The 18,813-nt window shown below is 39.3% G+C and overlaps 1 protein-coding gene across 2 annotated transcripts in view; it reads left to right on the plus strand.

The window, feature by feature from the left end:
- The window catches only part of sinhcafl (SIN3-HDAC complex associated factor, like), a 27,198-nt gene extending 9,374 nt beyond the window's left edge, over positions 1-17,824 (plus strand). The window contains exons 4-7 of one of the 2 annotated variants that reach the window (XM_060838498.1): positions 5,762-5,912; positions 11,463-11,612; positions 16,164-16,223; positions 17,567-17,824. In XM_060838498.1, coding sequence (XP_060694481.1) covers positions 5,762-5,912; positions 11,463-11,612; positions 16,164-16,197 — 335 coding nt within the window. In that variant the 3' untranslated portion in view covers positions 16,198-16,223; positions 17,567-17,824. Of the gene's footprint in view, positions 1-5,761; positions 5,913-11,462; positions 11,613-16,163; positions 16,360-17,566 lie in introns of those variants that run through there. The other variant, XM_060838497.1, reaches the window with a different exon arrangement.
- The last annotated feature ends 989 nt before the right edge of the window (positions 17,825-18,813 follow it).

The raw sequence follows: 18,813 nt of genomic DNA on the forward strand, positions 1-18,813 counted from the left end.
GGACCTGTGCCTCACAACACACTTCACATTCAACAACCAGATATATGAACAAATCAACGGAACACCCATGGGCTCACCGATCTCTGGACTCATAGCAGAAGCAGTAATGCAAAGGTTAGAAAAAACAGTTTTAACGCAAATACAACCCAAACTCTGGGTCAGATATGTTGATGATACCTTTGTAATCATTAAAAACACAGAAATAGAGAATACACACCGGATCATCAACGCCACACTCACAGGAATCCGATTCACTAGAGAGGAAGAAAAGGACAACCAGCTCCCATTCCTAGACGTGATGGTACAGAGAACATCGAACAGAGAATTCACCATGAAGGTATACAGAAAAGCCACACACACAGACCAAGTCCTGAACTATGAAAGCAACCACCCCAACGCACACAAACGAAGTTGCATCAGGACATTATTCAAAACGGCCACAACACACTGCAGCATACCAGAACTGCAAAAAGAGGAAGAAGAACACCTATACAAGGTGTTCACCAAAAACGGATACCTGTGCAATTTTATCAACAGATGCCTAAGGGAAAGACAACGAAATGAGGACATGCCACAACCCAAAGGACTGGCCATACTACCATACATCAGGAGCATTTCTGAACTGACAGCCAGACTGCTGCGACCACTAGGACTCATAACAGCACATAAACCAACAGCCACTCTCAGACAACAACTCACCAGGACAAAGGACCTGATACCCAGCAAGAGCAAAACCAATGTAGTGTACAAAATCCCATGCAAGGACTGCACAAAACACTACATAGGACAAACAGGAAGACAGCTAACATCCCGCATCCATGAACACCAACTAGCCACGAAACGACACGACCAGCTATCCCTAGTAGCCATACACTCGGATGACAAACAACGTGAATTCGATTGGGACAACACCAGTATTATAGGGCAAGCCAAACAGAGAACAGCCAGGGAATTCCTAGAGGCATGGCACTCATCCACAAATTCTATCAACAGACACATCGACCTAGACCCTATATACCAGCCACTGCAGCGGACAGCAACTGACAACCGGAAGCGGCAGATTCAAACCACTATAAATGCCGGAGGAATCAGCACAGAAGCGCTTCACAGGAGGCTCCCAAGCACTGAGGATGTCACCTAGAAAGGGGATGAAATGTTTGCAACAAAAACTCCCAGCTCGGCGAACAGAACCACAACAACTCATGCAGGATTTCTCCTTGAGTAAATCTGCTTTTGTTGGCTGATGGAGCATTGTATTTAAAAAAAACATGATACTTATATTTTGGAATTGCAAAAATCAAACTCTTATATAGCATGATGTGCAGTGGATAGTAAACCCTCCTTTAGTACCTGTTTTTGTAAATGGCGCCACGTTAAAAATATCTAATTATTGGGTGGGGGTGCATGTGGGTTGGTTACAGTTTAAACTTAAAATTGAGCCTTAAGTTTGCTTGCAGATTTTCTGTGATCACTTGTGGAAATTCTATCCGTTTTCTCTCTAGCTATTTCTGCAATCTGAACATTGAGACACTATGAGATACTCTCCTAACTTTTCCTTACTATCCCTTATGAAATCTCCACTTATTCCTTCTTAAAGAAAATTTTGCTTCCCTGGGATAAATTTTACCAGAAATCAGCTGTTTGTCAATTTTGGGGAGTTTAAGGAGGATTTATGTCTGAGTTTTCTGGCACTATGTTCTGTGACTCATTAGCTATCCACCACATCCCTGTGGCACCTTCTTGCACTGTCCCCTGTTCAGTTATGCCAGGCTTTCCAGTGATGGCTGCCATGCACCAAGTCAAGCACTGTCAACCAGGAGCTGCCCATTAGTGCATGTAGTGGGAGGGAGGGAACAGAAAGCTACACTTGATAGGCACATGGATTGTACCAGTGACACTTTGTAGCAAATACAAGTTCAACTTCATAAATGTATTGCTATTTTACATTATTACCTGTCTGATCAAAGTAATTGCACCTGTAAGAACCGATCTACACCCCATAGGTTACCCTTCCTCAGTATAATCCCAGCTGACTAAAGGAGTGCTTCTTGTTTAGACTAACCTCTTCCCATTGTTCAATGTGGGAGCATCACATAGGAAAGTCTTCAAATGGTTGAAAACCTTCACTTTTATTCAGCAGCAGCACAATGAAGAAGAAAAGCAAACAAAAGCTACATTTGCTTCAGAGAACAAACTGGAACTGCTTGCTTTTTGATCAACAACAAATTTACAGTCAATGAGTGATCCCAGTTGCTTATGGGAATGAATGTCAGTTAAGTCCTGCCTGCTGGTTGCCCCTGATGCTGCAGTGCTCCATCATGCTGAAGGTGATGTTCCTCCTGTTCGATGTCCTTACCTTACTCCTGAGGAGATTGCTGCCACTGCTTGCCCAGCTCTTTAATGTTCATCATGTGCTCTTTGTCTGCTCTCATTATGCAGAGCACAGAATGTAAGGATTATATAGCTATCGGGACTGTACTGCAAGAACCTACCCCCAAGACTGATCCCAGCAGTGCAACCTCATCTTGAGGATGCCTATCATCTGCTCCACATGGCCTCGTTGGAGGACAGGTTGTATTTTATTTACTGTCTGCCTTGGGAAGTGTGTGATGGCGTCATTAGCTATGGTTGAAGATGATAGTCCATGTCTCCCAGTAACTATCTTTGTCAGGCATCTAATCTTTGAAACAAATGAAACGTGAAAGTTATCAAAGCTAACGGCAACATGGCCATTCCCAGGGTACCGGGTGCAGATTTCGGAGATGTGGTACTAATGATTACAGATGATTTGTATACCAATGGAATGGAAGCTTTTTCTGTTGATAGATGTCAACTGCATTACGATAAAATGCTTCCAACATGATGCGTGCACAGACCGTAGCATCCTGGGAAAACCTACTGCCCAGGCTCCAGCACTGGCCTCATGTGGAAATGAGATGAAGCAGTGTAATCTGGAACAAATTGCATTGAAAGTAATCTTGGTAAACTGTGGTTCAAGGGTTGTGAGGGCCCATACACCTCTTCATGTCACAGGTCCTGCTCCAGCAGTCCCATAATTCTGTACCAGTGTCTCAGGATGTCTGCAGTCACGTGTCAGTGTTCCTCACTCATTGAAGGAAATGGCATCAAGAGTGAATTACTCTGGGCGTCATGTTTCTCCTACACATCCTGAGGGAATCATCTGCTTCAGCTTCTTCATGTGCAGGCAGCCGCTGGTCCTGAGCTTGCTGACACGTCTGTACCTTCTTTAATTCTCTGTGTCTTCATAGCACTGTAGTCACTATGATGGTCACCCCTGCACTGGTCAGATCCATTCATCATGGTTCCAATGAACCTCTGGAGAACATAGCAAAAAGAGCAGGTTTTTAGTAATTGGAGCAGTTAACATTCGCATTACTCACAAATGACAGTTCAGTTTAATCCTCTATGTAATGGGATATGAAGGTTTCTGACTAGGTTGGCCATGGAATGCCTCCACAGGGACCACTGACATAGAAATCCTGTTTCAATGAATGTTGTGGAAATACAGTAAGAAATTATAAATGCAGTTTGATTGCTGAGACCTTGTTCCCCCAGCCCAATATCACCCAAGAAAAGCAGCATTGCATATAAGAATTTCTTGATGAATACTTGGCAGTTCAAGGTTCTGCACCCTTGTGCAGTCTGTGAGATCTTGGGTTGTTTTTGTGAATTGTGACCTACAGGGGCCATTTTTAAGATTGCCTGTGATTACTCTGCTTCACAGAGATGACTGCTCAATTTGTAATGACCAGTGAGATGGTCAAGATTGCTTGTCACTAGAATTTATATCACACATTGTTGGACACTGTATACGTTTCATGTACAGGGTGCAGATGATTTCACCCTGTGTGGTGTAGGTGCCTGCTTAATGCAATTGCCCCTTTAAAGGCCTCTGATCCCTCACAAGTAGGATCCACGAACAAAAACATTTGTTCCACGTGTTGCCACAACTATTTCCCATTTTCAGGGCCTATTTATGATGCACGTGAGTGTGGAAGGTAGGATCAGCCTGGTAATCAAGATGCCCCCACTACGATCACCACCAAACCTCCACACTCCTTTCTTCCTTACACTCCCTATCTTCTCGACCAGTGCTGAACTTTCACACATTCCAACACAACTTCTTGAATTCTGACTTCATCGCCCAAAGTGACCCCAGAGCCCACAGCTTAATCATTGCCAGTCATTGTGCCAATCAAAGCCAGGAATTGTGGTAATATCAGTTTGCCCACCACCCCCCCCTCCCCCATAGCAAAATCCATATCCTCAATGCACCAGCATCTCCCCCACTTACATATTCATTAGCCACTTTCACAAATATTGTCCCCTTAGTAGTCTACAGTCTTCTTCTAATTCCCAGAATAGATTATCCCAACTTCCCAACAGCAGCACTCCATAATATCACCCTTTATTCTCATAGAGCTGATTGCCAGGACTGATATATACAGACACCCCACCTGATGAGTGACTAAGGCCTTCGCTGATCTCTCTAGTTCTCTGACTGACTGCAGTGAACCCCATAACTGGTTACATTGGACCTGCAGGACTGACCATGGACCACTCCTTGGACTGTAGTGATACGGACCCTCTGGCCCTGACTGCCTCAGAGGCCAACGGACTATGCCCAAACTCTTATACTGATATCAGATGCCACCCTTGACTTACACTGCTGGAGATCCCCCTGACTGAAACCTGTCTCCTTTTGACAGAGGACGATTTGAGACATGGCCATTTGGTTGAACCACATGCAATGTGTTTACTGCTATGTTTGCTCACATCTGATGCAGACGTAGCATGATGCTAATCACAATATGCCCACCCCATAGACTCATTACTACTGCCAACCATAACAAGCTGCCTGGCTTTCTGTCTGTGCTAAAATGGCAGACAAGACAAACTGTGAGCATTTGAATGAAAGTGTAGAGTACAAAGAGGCAGGCAGTAGTGCTGTGTGCACCTGAGTAGGTGCAAAGTGAGCAAAGACAATCGAGGAGTGCTGAGACACAGCGTGGTTATATCCTGTCCCTATGTGTAAAGAGGCCTGGCAGCAGAGTTACAATGATAGGTGTTTGTGTGGTCCAAATTGGAGAGTTATATTATAAGGGAGTGAGAGAATGCCATGAGGATGTGGAGAGGTTAGATGATGTCCAGTGCCAACCTCTGTGTGGAGGGAAGATGGTGTTAGAAGTGGGCAGATGGCCACTGCCCATGTTGCAGAATTCGGGCACCCACTCTAACCTTCATGTTATGAAATGTTGCCATTCACTTTCTGTCCTGCTTGTGAGAGAGTAGGGAAATGCATATCACTGAGGCAAAATTAGGTACTAATGGAATGCAAATAAACCTCACACTGCTCACTAGATTATTCTCTCTCTCTCTCTCTCTCTCTTCAACACTTAGTTACAGAATTAGACTTTTTCACCCTCACGAATCTAATTTCTGTTAATTGTGTCATATTTTCCTAACTGACTTGCCAGTGCCCAAGTTGTTCAGGGACAGGGAAGATTCCACCTCAAATGTTACTCACAATTATACAAATATGATATTACCACCCAGATATACTGACAGAGTAAGTGATGACTGAAATGTATATTTTCAATTATACAGTTTTCACTGAAGTCGTCCTGGTTTTCTTGAAATCTATAATGAATCCATCGGTTTCTCCCATTTTGCCAGTATTTGTGGTGTGACCTATACTTGTTAGCTCTGACAGTATCAATCTTTGTTCTCTATTGTACAGATTCAGATGCACATAGCACAACGTCCAGTATTTCTCCGTCCCAGTCACCTAGCCACAGCAACCAATCTGATGAAGGCTCAGATACAGAAACCCAGAAAAGTCTGCCTTTACAACCAGTCTTTTCATTCCTTGATCTGACTTACTGGAAAAGGTGAGTGTTTTGATTCAGTCATCTTGGTGCGCAACTTTTTAAAATATCACGACTTGTCAGTAATGATGACAAATTACTTTTTGAGGAACCCATCGTGTTTTCATGTTTTTCACATTGGTACGTATATTCTAAGTATACTGGATCACTGGGATTGCTTCGAGGGAAGATGGGACCCGTAAAAACAGAACGTTCTGCACCTAAACCAGAATGGGACCAACATCCTTGTGGGTCAGTATTCTAGTGCTTTTGGGAGAAGTTTAAATTAGTTCAGCAGGCTGAGGGGACTCAGAGCATTAGCACAATAAGGACACAGCATACTTTAATAAGGGAACCAAGGCACAGAGAGTTCAGCGATGTTGGTTTCTAAGGGAACGTGAGGCTGGATGGCCAGTACTTTAATGTCAGGATTATTATAGATAAGAAAGGATGAGATAAAGGTATGGATTGACATATGGAATTGTGATGTTGCATTACAGAGATATGATTGAGGGTGGATCAGGACTGGCAAATCAGCATTCCAAGTTTATAGGATCTTCAGGCAGGACGGGGAAGGTATAAAATAGGAGATGGTGTTGCATTAATTAAGGAGTTGGTTACTGCAGTAAAAAGTGTCGATATCTTGGAAGGGATTTCAGATGAGGCTTTGTGGGTAAAATGTAGGAATGAAAAGGGGGCAGTCACACCACCGGCAGTTACCCCAAACAGTCAGAGGAGCAGATATGCAGACAATTCACTGAGATGTGTCAGATAAAAGTAGGGTAATTATATTAGAGAAGTACATTTTCTCAAACATATTAATTGGGATAGACATAGTGTAAAGGGTTGAGAAGGGACAGATTTCTTGAAATGTATTCAAGGGAGCTTTTTATATCAACTTGCAGAAGGACCAGCAAGGAACAGTACAGTGCTGGGCTTAATATTGAGGAACCAAGCCAGACAGGTGTTAATGGTAGCAGTGAGAGAGCATTTTAGTGATAATGACCTCAACAACATGCATTTTGAGGTCCTAAAAAAAGGAAAAAGGTAGTTTACAGAAAAGGATTTTGGATTGGGGAAGGCAGATTTCATTAAAATAAGATGACTGAGTAGGTTGGGAATAGATACCTCTGGGGAAATCTACAGCAGAATAATGGGGACAATTCAATAGTGAATTGGTGAGACTACCCTTTAGGGTGAAATATAGAAGGAACAAGTCCAGAGAATCCCGAATGTCTATGAATTTTCAGGACTGGAAAAGCAAGGCTCTTATGGTGCAAAGGTAGAAAATCAATGGAGGCCCTAGTGGAGTATAGAAAGTGCAGGGTTAAACCTAAGGAAGTAATTAGGACAGCAAAGAGGGGGCATGAAAAAAAATCACTGGCGGGTAAGATTAGGGAGAATTCCAAGGTATTCTGGAAGTATGTAAAGTGGAAGAGGATAGCCAGGGAAATAGTGGGGCTTATTAGAAACCAAGGAAGCAATTTGAGCATGAAATTAAATTGGTAGCGTTAAACAAATACTTCACATCTTGTCTTCACTTTGGAGGAAGAGAATGTAGGTACTGAATTCAGGAAGCAGTATTATGAGGTTTTTGAGAAGCCTGACATAGACAGTGAAGAGGTATTGGAGGTTTGGCAGAAAAGTGGATAAATCCCCAGGTCTAGGTGAGTTGTATGTCTGGCTGCTGTGGGAGATGAGGGAGGAAATTACAAGAGTTCTGACCCGAATTTCCCTTCTGGCCACAGGGAAAGTACCAGTGGTCTGGAAGACAGCTAATGTTTCACCTTTCAAAGAGAGTGGTAGAGATAAACCAAGGAATACAGACCAGTAAGTCTCTCATACGTGGGAGAGAAACTATTGGAGAGAATTCTGAAGGAGAGAATTAACTTTGAGTTGGACAGGCAATGTTTGATCAGAGATAATCAACATGATTTTGTCAGAGCGAGGATATGCTGATCAAATTTGATTGAATTTTTCGAGGAGGTGACCGGGTGCTTAGAAGAGACTAGTGTAGTTGATGGTAGTTTTAATGGATTTCAGCAAATCTTTTGACAAGGTCCCAGATGGGATACTGATAGAAAAGGTAAAACTCATGAGATCCAGGGTAACTTGGCAAGCTGGATCCAAAATTGGCTAGTGACAAGGGACAAGTAGTGGTAGAATCCTGTTTGTGTGACTGGAGGCCAGTGTCCAGTAAACAGAGATCAGTGCTGGGTCACTTATTGTTTGTGAGATAATAGACAATAGATGTAAATTATTGGGGGAAGATAACTATGTTTATAAATGGCATAGAGATTGGCTGTGTGCTTGACAGTGAGGATAGAAATGGGTTCATCAGATGGCAGGTGGAATTTAAACTTGCCAGGTGTGAGATGATGCACTTCATAAGAAGTAATAAGTCAAGTGAGTACTCAATGAATGATAGGACAGTAGGAAGCTCAGAGGAACAGAGAGATCTTCGGGTGTTTGTCCATAGTTCTTTGAAGGCAGCAGGGCAGGTTAATAAAGTAGTTAAGAAGGCATATGCGACATTTAGCATTATCAGTCATGGCATAGATTATAAATTCAGGAGGTCATGTTGGACAAAACTTTAGTTGGACCACATTTGGAATACTGCGTGCGGTTCTGATTACTGTACTATAGGCAGGATTTGATTGCATTGGAGGGGATGCAGAGGAGACCCAATAGGATGTTGTCAGGGATGGAACATTTTTAGCTATGAAGAGAGGCTAGATAAACTCACATTATTTTCTTTAGCAGAGAAGGCTGAGAGATATAGGTTATGAGGAGCATGGATATAAAGGAGCCATTCGCTTTCGTTGAAGGGTCAATAACAAGTGGGTATAAGTTTACAGTGAAAGGTTGGAGGTTTAGAGGAGATTTGAAAATCTGAGGAAAAATGTTTTCATCCAGAGGGGTGATAGGGGTCTGGAATTACTGCCTGGTAGTTGAGTTGGGTAACCTCCCAATCTTTTAAAAAGTACTTAGAAGAATATTTGAAATGTTGTAATATTCAAGGCTATGGGCCAAGTGCTGGAAAATAGGATGAGTGTAGATTTAGAATGGTTCTTGTTGGTACTGCCTTAATGTGCTCAATTGCTTCTTCTGTCCTGTATGATTCTATTATTCTAATGACCAGTCACAATGGTAACTTTGTGCTTTCAGGTCTTTTAGTTTGTAAGTTTTAGTGATCACTGTGCATTAACAATGTTCTGTGTGAGCATCGCCTGTATACAGATAATTATCTCCTTTTTACAAACACCCTTTGAAGGGAACTGCTTGCCAGGTGGATTGTGAGAACAACAGGGAGGAAAAATGCCACATCAAAATATCACCCTTTTCAATGCCATGTTTTTAATGCTGACATTTTATTTAGTCTTCGAGCCCCAGAAACATATTTGAAAACATATATTAATGATCAACAACTTGTTTCTGGTGCAGTATGATTCAATATTTGGATTTCCTGAGATCAGAGGAGAATTGGCCTCCAGCCAAATTTAGAGACTAGCCAGGATTTTGAAAATTACCCACGGAAACAGAAATTGGGCATTTAACTCTACTATTCAGATGGATCATCGCTGATCTGTGCTGAACTTTGATTCCTCAATATACTGAATTGAACCCATGCTCTGCATCACAACCTGGTTGTGCAGCTCACTGAGCTAACCAAACCCTTCCTTAGGAGTGAGCAAGAGATGTCTGCATCCATTGTTTAAAACTGCAGTGGCTATAACGAGTATACAATGTGCTATAGTTCTGCTCAGTCAAGCAATAATAAAAACAGTCTGCGAGCATCTGTGAAAAGAGAAACAGTTAAAATTTTGAATCTTGACTGTTCTTTAGAATAGTTGTCAAACATGTCTCAAGGATATTAAGACAGTTTAGAGTGGTGTACTCACAATGCCTTAATAGAATTATCAAATAAAATTATTGTAACATGATACATGAAAAGCTGTTGCGATACTTCAGCTGTGGTAACATGACAAAAAATGCATGCAAAGTAAGTGGTGCAATAAATAAACAAGCAAAACAACATGGTTACTTTTCATTTTAAAACTCGTATCAATCTTGGCAAGAGTAAAAATGGATTGATTTCAGCATGCAGTCAGTTGAGATTGATAATTGTTGAACATTAGTTAAGTTGCAAATTGGAGTTCCATCATTAAAATCCACACCATTGCAAATAGAACATAGAACATAGAAAAGTATCTTTGGCCCATGATGTTGTGCCGAGGTTTAATCCTAATGTAAAATATAGAAACTTAACCTACGCACCCCTCAACACACTGCTCTCCATGTGCATGTCCAGCAGTTGCTTAAATGTCCCTAATGACTCTGCTTCCACCACCACAGCTGGCAACTCATTCCATGCATTCACAACTCTCTGTGGAAAGAACCTACCTTTGACGTCTCCTTTATACCTTCCTCCTAACATCTTCAAACTATGACTTCTCGTACCAGTCAATCCTACCCTGGGGAAAAGTCTCTGGCTATTGACTCTATCTATTCCACTCATTATTTTGTACACCTCGATCAGGTCTCCTCTCTTTCTCCTTCTCTCAAGAGAGAAAAGTCTGAGCTTCTTTAACCTTTCTTCATAAGGCAAGCCCTCCAGTCCAGGCAGCATCCTGGTAAACCTTCTTTGCACTCTCTTCAAAGCCTCTGTATCTTTCCTATAGTAGGGCGACCAGAACTGGACACGATATTCCAAGTGTGGTCTCACCAGGGACTTGTAGAGCTGCAGCAAAACCTCGCAGCTCTGAAACTCGATTCCCCTGTTAATGAAAGCCAAAACACCATATGCTTTCTTAACAACCGTATCCACTTGGGTGGCAACTTTGAGGGATCTGTGCTTGCACACCCAGATTTACTAACCCACCCCTCAACCTCTTCATCCAAGTCATTTATAAAAACTACAAAGAGCAGAGGCCAAGTACAGAGCCTGCGGGACCCCACTCAACACTGACCTCCAAGCAGAATATTCTTTGTCAGTCAGCAATTCTGAATCCAGATAGCCAAATCTCCCTGTATCCCATACTTCCTGACTTTATGAATGAGCCATATGGGGAACCTTATCAAATGCCTTGCTGAAATCCATATACACTGCATCCACTGCTTGACCATTGACCTGTCTCGACACCTCCTCAAAGAACTCAATAAGATTTGTGAGGCATGACCTGCTCCTCACAAAGCCATGCTGACTGCCTTTAATCTGACTATGCTTTGCCAAATAGTCATAAATCCTATCTCACAGAATTCTTTCCAAAACTTTGCTGACCTTAGACATAAGACTGACTGGTCTGTAATTGCCAGGGATTTCCCTATTACCCTTCTTGAAAAGAGGAACAACGTTTACCTCCTTCCAATCCTCCGGTATGACTCCTGTGGAGAGTGAGGAGGCAAATATCCTCACCAGCAGCTTAGCAATCTCCTTTCTCGCTTCCCGGAGCAGCCTAGGATAAATCTGGTCTGGCCCTGGGGACTTATCAATCTTAATGTTTTCCAAAATTTTCAGCACATCAACTTCATAATGTTACAACTGTTTCATTTTTGCTTTCCTCTATGATACAGGCAGAAGATTTGTTGTGGCATTATTTACAAGGGCCGTTTTGGAGAAGTGCTGATTGATCCTCGACTTTTTAAGCCTTGTTGTAGCACAAAAAAGGATGATGAGTCTGCAGCACAGGCAGAAACACCACTTCAGGCTATTAAAGGAGATTGGTAATGTACACTGTAACAGCTGGAAGTTAACATTCATCTCAGGTTATTTTGCCTGTATTTACATCTTTTTGTCTCCAGTGGCAGACATGTATTTTTAAAAATGTTATTTGATATCATTTTGTCAAAAAAGCCAAATCACTGAAGGGATAAATATTTATTGGCCTATGACTAATCAAAATAGCGATTTGACTTTTATACTTCTTCACTGTTTTTGCATTTATTGGAAAAGTAGGCTGATGAATCATTTATTCATTTGAGACCTCCAGGCATAAAATACTTTGATGGAATGAATTCTATTGCTGTAATTTTTTTTATATAATGGATGAGTTATATGCTTATGCTGTTGTTTAAATTGTAGATATTTTGTCTTTATTGGTATATCATTTCTATCCTGTAATTAGATGTCCTATTAGCAAATAGAGCATATAGTTGTTCATTATTAGTTTCAACTATTCATATTACTACCGATCCCTGCGACTGTGTTCAATCTACCTAATATCTTATTTTCACAATAACTGGGGTTGCAGAATTGTTCTGGGATGTGCAATGGTAACTTTTTTGTTTAGTTTAATATGAGCAACATCTGAGCAACAGCAATGCAGACTTCTTTATTGTCTATTAATTCACTGGAAAATGGGAAGGATTTTGGAACATTCATCCAATGTGTTTTTGATTTCATAGTCAAAGTGAACTGCTTTCACTGTGAAGTAATTATGAGGTAAATAACCGGCTGTCAGGTTGTCCCTCACCTCAACAGCAAATTATATTCATCAAGATGGACAGGAGGGAATCCTTTCTATTATAAAACTACATAGAGAAACATTATGGTTGTCTTTTTGGTCCTGATTGTGGTTGTTTGTGAATGAGGAGGGAATTTTACCCAACAAAGATCCTTGTTTTTTTTTGTCTTGATATAAAGGAAGAATTGGAGGAAGTTTACATGTGGACATAAATGTTTTGCTATTTGCCAACTCCGCTGAATTTGTTTCAGAAACAATAATTTATATCAATTAGTCAAAACACTGTTCAGTTTCTTAGGTAACTTTTAGATTTTAATTTCCATTTGACTGCATCTTTTACATCTCCCTTCAGTCTATTATTCTCGCTGTTCATTAACACATTCTGCATTCATTTGTTTTGAAATGGTTTTGGATACTTCTGAGTTGAATATTGCAAGTATTAGATTACCTTCAACAGCAAACTTGCATGTCACGAACTTACATTCACAAATGTCAGAAGCCAAACTTTGGACTTATGTTGGGAACTTTGCATTATTTTCTTTGACTAACCCTAGTCATTTATTGCTTGTCTGATGAGAAACCTGACTCCCTATCCACTATCTATAAGGTACAAGTCAGGAATGTGCTGAATACTGCCTGTCTGCCTGGATGAGTGTAACTCCAACAAAGCTCAAAATACTTGACATAATTCAGGACAATGCAGCCTTGATTGGTATCATATCCTTAAAAACTCATGCTCTCCCTAGGTGACTCTTTCCAGGTAGCAACAATGTGTACCATCTACAAGATGCATTGCAAAAATCTCACCAAGGCGGATTTGACATCACTTTCCATACCACGACCATCTATAAGGAAAAGAGCAGCATGCGAACACCACCAGCTGCAAGTTCTCCTTTGAGCTGCATGCTGTCCTGACTTGGAAATATTATCACTTTCCTTCTGTCACTGGGTCACAATCTTAGAACTCTTGGAGACCTCAATGGTATAGTGAGTCTCCCTACAGCAAGTGGACTTAAGCAGTTCAAGAAACCCCCACAGACCAAATGCGAATGAGCAAATAATTCTGGCCTAGCCAGTGACACCTATGAATGAATAATAAAACCAGCTCATTACACTTTAATAATCATTGTATTTGGACCATCACCTTTTCTAGCTTTTCACCATTTAGATGGTACTCTGATTTTTAGGTCAAAAATGGATTATGTCACATTTATGTACATAGTTTCATAGTTTTGCCTATTGTTTATTCTATGAATAGATTTGAAACTTATGCTTCAATTTATACTGTTTGCAATGCTGCATATCTTTGTCACAAGCAAATTTGGATAAGTGAATAAATCATGAATAAATATCGTGAATAGGTATGCCCCCAACACAAATTGAATATGGCTTCAATTCTACGAGTTTCAGCTTTGGCGAACAGTTTCTTTTTGATAGATTTCATTGATTGCTTTCTAAAATAACCCTGCAGCTACTTCCCTGACCATTACTTCTGTTACTCTCTTCAAATAATTCAGTCGCGTTCATCAGGCATCACCTATTCTTTACAAATGCATGTTGGCTCATTCTGATCTAATGTAACCGTCCAACATATTCTTTTAGAGTTGGAAGTAAAATCACAGATTCCCACTTGTCAGTTAAAAACTGTCATGACTATAATTCTCAGCAGACAACAATGGATGGACACTTGCGGCTTTAACTTACTTTAAAAATCTGTGCCATTTTATTGCAGCCATTGGTCTGCTTGGATTATTTTCCTGCGTTCATTTACTCGTAATAATTTACTGGTAATATTTAATTGGACAGACTTAAAATTCAAAAGTTTACATGACTTACTAAATTTAAGACTTATAGATATATAAAACAAAACAAACTACTGATTCAATTCAATGCGACATGTTAATTGGGAAGATTTGCAATTTGTTGACATATTCAGTAAATTCCACAAGAACATTGCCTTGTAAATAAAATTGAGCTACAACAGGCTTTGAGAAACAATGTTCTTCAAATCCATGTAACTATTGGGAGGTTGAGCAGAATTTCCAATGAATCAAAAGGAACATTCCAAACAAAATAATTTCCATGTTCTATAAATACACGTGTAACAATTTGAGATCCAGTTTTTTTTATCGAAAAAGTCTCAAAATTATCTGCTGAATGTAGCATTCTCTGTTTTAATCATTTTGTTTATCAGTTAAATATAAGTGGTTATTTGCTGACTCAACTCTTGATGGCAATGCCAGTGTGTACAAGGCTGAGGTATCTAAAGTTCTTTGAGATTTTACTTTGTCAAATAATCAATATTTATCACCTTTTTAAATTGATCTTCTTACCTCCCTCAAAATCGATATGGCCAAATTACTGAAAGTGAAATATTAATATTCCTACCTTTTGTTTGAAGATAGAAAATATTTAAATACACTTGTCACCATTTGAGGAAAGTCAGTTTTTCTATTCCTCCTCTTAATTTGACAAATACCTTTCTATGAAGTAAATGGTGGTATTTTGACATTGTATTTCTTTTTACATAGTTGTTAGAAAGCAGTAAAAGCAATCAAAAAACTCTAAAATGTCAAAGAGATGTCTTCAGTTTATCTGTTCAATCATCTAGTCAGTAAAAATCATTGTGGATTTGACCTTATCAAAAAGTAGATATTATTAGCATACTCAGCACATTGTGGTATCCATTTTCTGTAAAGAAGTGTTTTAAGACATGAATTGTTTCACTCGGAGAACAGCAACATCAATTATCAGGCGTTGCTAATGCTAATCTGATCTCTAGGTTGTATGTTGCAGTGACCAGGGTAACATACCCACTTCTTATTCCCCTCTCTCACCATTACATAAACCAATGTAAAATTGTTAGAGTTGGGAGCTCTTGTGCTCCGCACTTCCATCTGCTAAAACACTCAGCTGTTTCCATTGCCAATTGATAGCTAGTTGGTTTTGTAGGTTTTTGCCAAAACATCATTATGTGTCCAGGTCTTGAAGTTTCCAGATCTAGAATGATTACTGTTTTCTGTTATCATCATTAGTGGCAGATCTTAAATATCCAAAGAAAGTGGGTTTTTTTCTGATTTTGTACTACTTTTCCCTTTTCCCGTTTTCTCACCTTCCCCCTAAGTGGAACAGTGAAGTTATGCAATGCTGACACATGCTTTGGGTTTGAGATTTCTCATTTCCCTCTCAAAGTCCTATATAAGCCCCTCTATTACATGCAAAAGAAACTTTGATAAGCAGTAACTGCTGGAAAAACTCCACAGGTCATTCAGCATCTGACCCAATCCTTTCAAATCTCCTGTTCAACTCCAAAGCACTGTACAGCTAATTAAGTTCTTTTAAAATGTAATCAGTGTTTTATAACATACTGTTTGATAAGCATAAGAAAGTATTTTTTTCCAGAACAAGGTCTTGTAAGCAGATATGAGATAATAACAAGCTTATCTGTTTTTGATGTTGTCTAATGAATATATTTTGGTCAGGACCCCCAAAAAATTCCCTAGCTGCTGTAAAGGAGTGTCATCTATGTTCTAAACTCCATCTGAGGGAACAGATGGGAACTCAGTTCAGCATCTTGACTGAAAGAAATCACCTCAAGTGCTGTATTCCCTCCATTCTGAAATTGTCTTCTTAGTTTAAATGCTCATATTTTAGTAGGGCTTGAACCAGTGTCTTGATGAGAATGCTGCCACTGAATTGGATTGACACTTAGATGGGGATCAAACCACTTCTTATGCATCTATTTGTCTATTGACAAATAACTAAGATCTCCCTTTTTCTTTCTGTCTTATCTCCTGCCTCATCAACACAGCGTGGATGACCCCATTGATTGGAGTGAAGGATAATGTCTATATTTTGCCCAATTTAAGTGGTACGTGCATACATCTTTCCGTATGTGCACAAGAGTGTTTGGTGAATTGTATGTAAACTGTTGCTACTCAGTAGCACCCTGCAAATGTTTGGCTGAAAAATTTTTCTAACTGTTTGAATTGTATGTATAGATACAGAAATTAATCTTAAATGTATTATTTGAAAAATATGTTGATTGATGTACCATACCTTTTCATATGACTGTAAAATGGAAAAGATTGGTCTTAATGGACCCTTTATGTATTTTAAGCATTTAAACTTTAAATAGATTCTGATTTTTTAAAATAAAAAAAAGTTAAGTATGTTCTTCACATTTTATGGGAACTGGCCTCAGGAGGGCAATGAACTGGTGAAAGTTTTAGTCCTATTTGACTTTCAATCAAATCACCTCTGTTTTAAATAAATAATTACTTATAGGCATTTATCACAATAATTAAGTTTAATTGGTCTGAAGACTGGACAGTAGTGTCCCATATTTATCTTTTAATTAAACTAGTTCTGAAAATCTACCAAATACAAAGAACCCCGATTATCTGAATGACATGGGTGGGAGTATTTTGTTTGGATAATTGAATGCTGGATAACTCAGTTTAACCAAACATCGGGACCTTGTGATCTTCTCTGGATAATCCGAAATTCGGATAATCGAATGCCAGATAATTGAGGTTCCTCTATACCCTTTTTGATTATTTTACACAGTAGTTCTTATCAGTAAGTTAAGAATGAAATCCAGAGAAAATTATGAGTGCGGTAAATACAACTGTTAAAAATCGGTGTCTTATTTTTCTTGTGGAAAGAAATTGGACCAGTAAGGAATATCTTTGTAACCGCCAAAGATCAGGCAAGGAGCATATCTAATTGCTTTGTGGGTAAATGCACCTACTTGTGAAATATGGAGCTGTACAGGAATACCTCTGGTTTGATCCTTAGTCAGTGAGTTTACTTTAGGGGTAACATTTTGTGGTGCATCTTTGAGCTTGAAGTCTCTTGAAGTAGGATGAGGGAAGAAATTACTTGGGTTTTGGTGATTTGTTTGCTATTTAAAAATAGCTGCTGGAGGGCACACTTGTGTGCATTATGAAAAATAGAATTGAACTCAAATATGGTGCTCTCAGCATCAGATTGGCCAATAGACATTAACCAAATATTTTAAAAAAAACTTGGGCAAGATATTGATGATCTACTGGCATCTGTGGAATTATGGTGCCACATAAGTTTATGCCTTTTAGAGAAAATTGGTGAGAAGGCAATAGTGAGAGCTGGGATTGCAAGAGAGAAACTGGGGAGAAAAGATCCTTTGTGAAACTTTAAACAATAAACATTCTGTATTGTTCTCACATTCAGGTGTAAAAGTACATATCCAGTGGAATTTACTGAGTGCTTCAGTTAACACGACGATACTTCAGCATCCTTGACATAAATTGAATGGGTGCATGGCCACATTTAACTTTACGTGCTTCAAAGTCTGAAGTGACAATACCATATGAAAAGGCATTTGTTGGAATACAGAAGTGGTTTGCGTTCCAACATCTAAAGTGTGGTTGTTACAGTAAAGATTTAGACATTGAACAGTGCCCTTTTGCACTTAATGGCACTGACAAATCCTTTCATTTATAGTAGCAATTCATTGTTGTGAGCTGCATACTTTAAATTTAAAAAATCTTAATAGAAAGACAGAATGCAATTCTTGTAGTCCTCATTTTTTCAGCTTCTGGTATGCAGGTTTACAAAGATTCCCAATGTAACGGTTCTAGATAGTACACAGATACTTTTACAAATTTTAAATTAGGGTATGACAATTCTCAAGTTCAGGGATTACATAATTCCTACATTACAATAAACTAAAGTTCTGGTCTCAGATTTTTATTTCTCCTTTTGCAGCTAAAGGCTTAACTGTTTGCAAATTGTGATGCCTTGTCCCTGATGCTGATAACAGTCAGTTCTGTTACAACACATGCTGCTTCAGCGTGAATTGACTTTAATGCAATTGAAGAATTTGGACTGTTATTTGTAGAATGCAAACTTTCCTTACCTGTATCGGCTATAGTGTGATTCTGGTCCCATTAGTTTAAATGGTGCAGCTATTGTGCAGTTTTTCTTATAACGCAAGACCGCATGAGAACGGAGCTATCACGTTGTATCAGAACTGACTGTATTCAAGAAAATATTTTTAAAGTTCAGTTATATCTTTGGACAGAATATAAATAGCTTATGCTTCTGTCATATCAGCCATTACCTGGTTTTCTGATAAAACTACTAAATGGACATTTTTGAAGCTGTGCCTTAATTAAAAAAAACCAATGAAGAAGCTTGTAGGATTGCATTTTTCAGGTTTTTTTTCCTTTCAGATGTTTGGCAGACACTGTTTTGTCCATTGTTATTTATTTATTTATTTGAACATTCCATGAATATACTGTTACTAATCAGAGTCCAATACTTGTTCCAAAGTCTTCAAGCTTGTGCACTTTTTACCAAATGAGACTTTTTTTTGTGATCGACAGCTTTCATATGACTGCAATTTTATAGTCATTTGTGATACTTTTGTACTTAAATAAAGATGTAATGCAAGATGAAAAAAAATAGTTGTCTTT

Source organism: Hemiscyllium ocellatum, chromosome 18, assembly GCF_020745735.1.
Source record: "Hemiscyllium ocellatum isolate sHemOce1 chromosome 18, sHemOce1.pat.X.cur, whole genome shotgun sequence".
In the NCBI taxonomy this organism is placed as follows: domain Eukaryota; kingdom Metazoa; phylum Chordata; class Chondrichthyes; order Orectolobiformes; family Hemiscylliidae; genus Hemiscyllium; species Hemiscyllium ocellatum.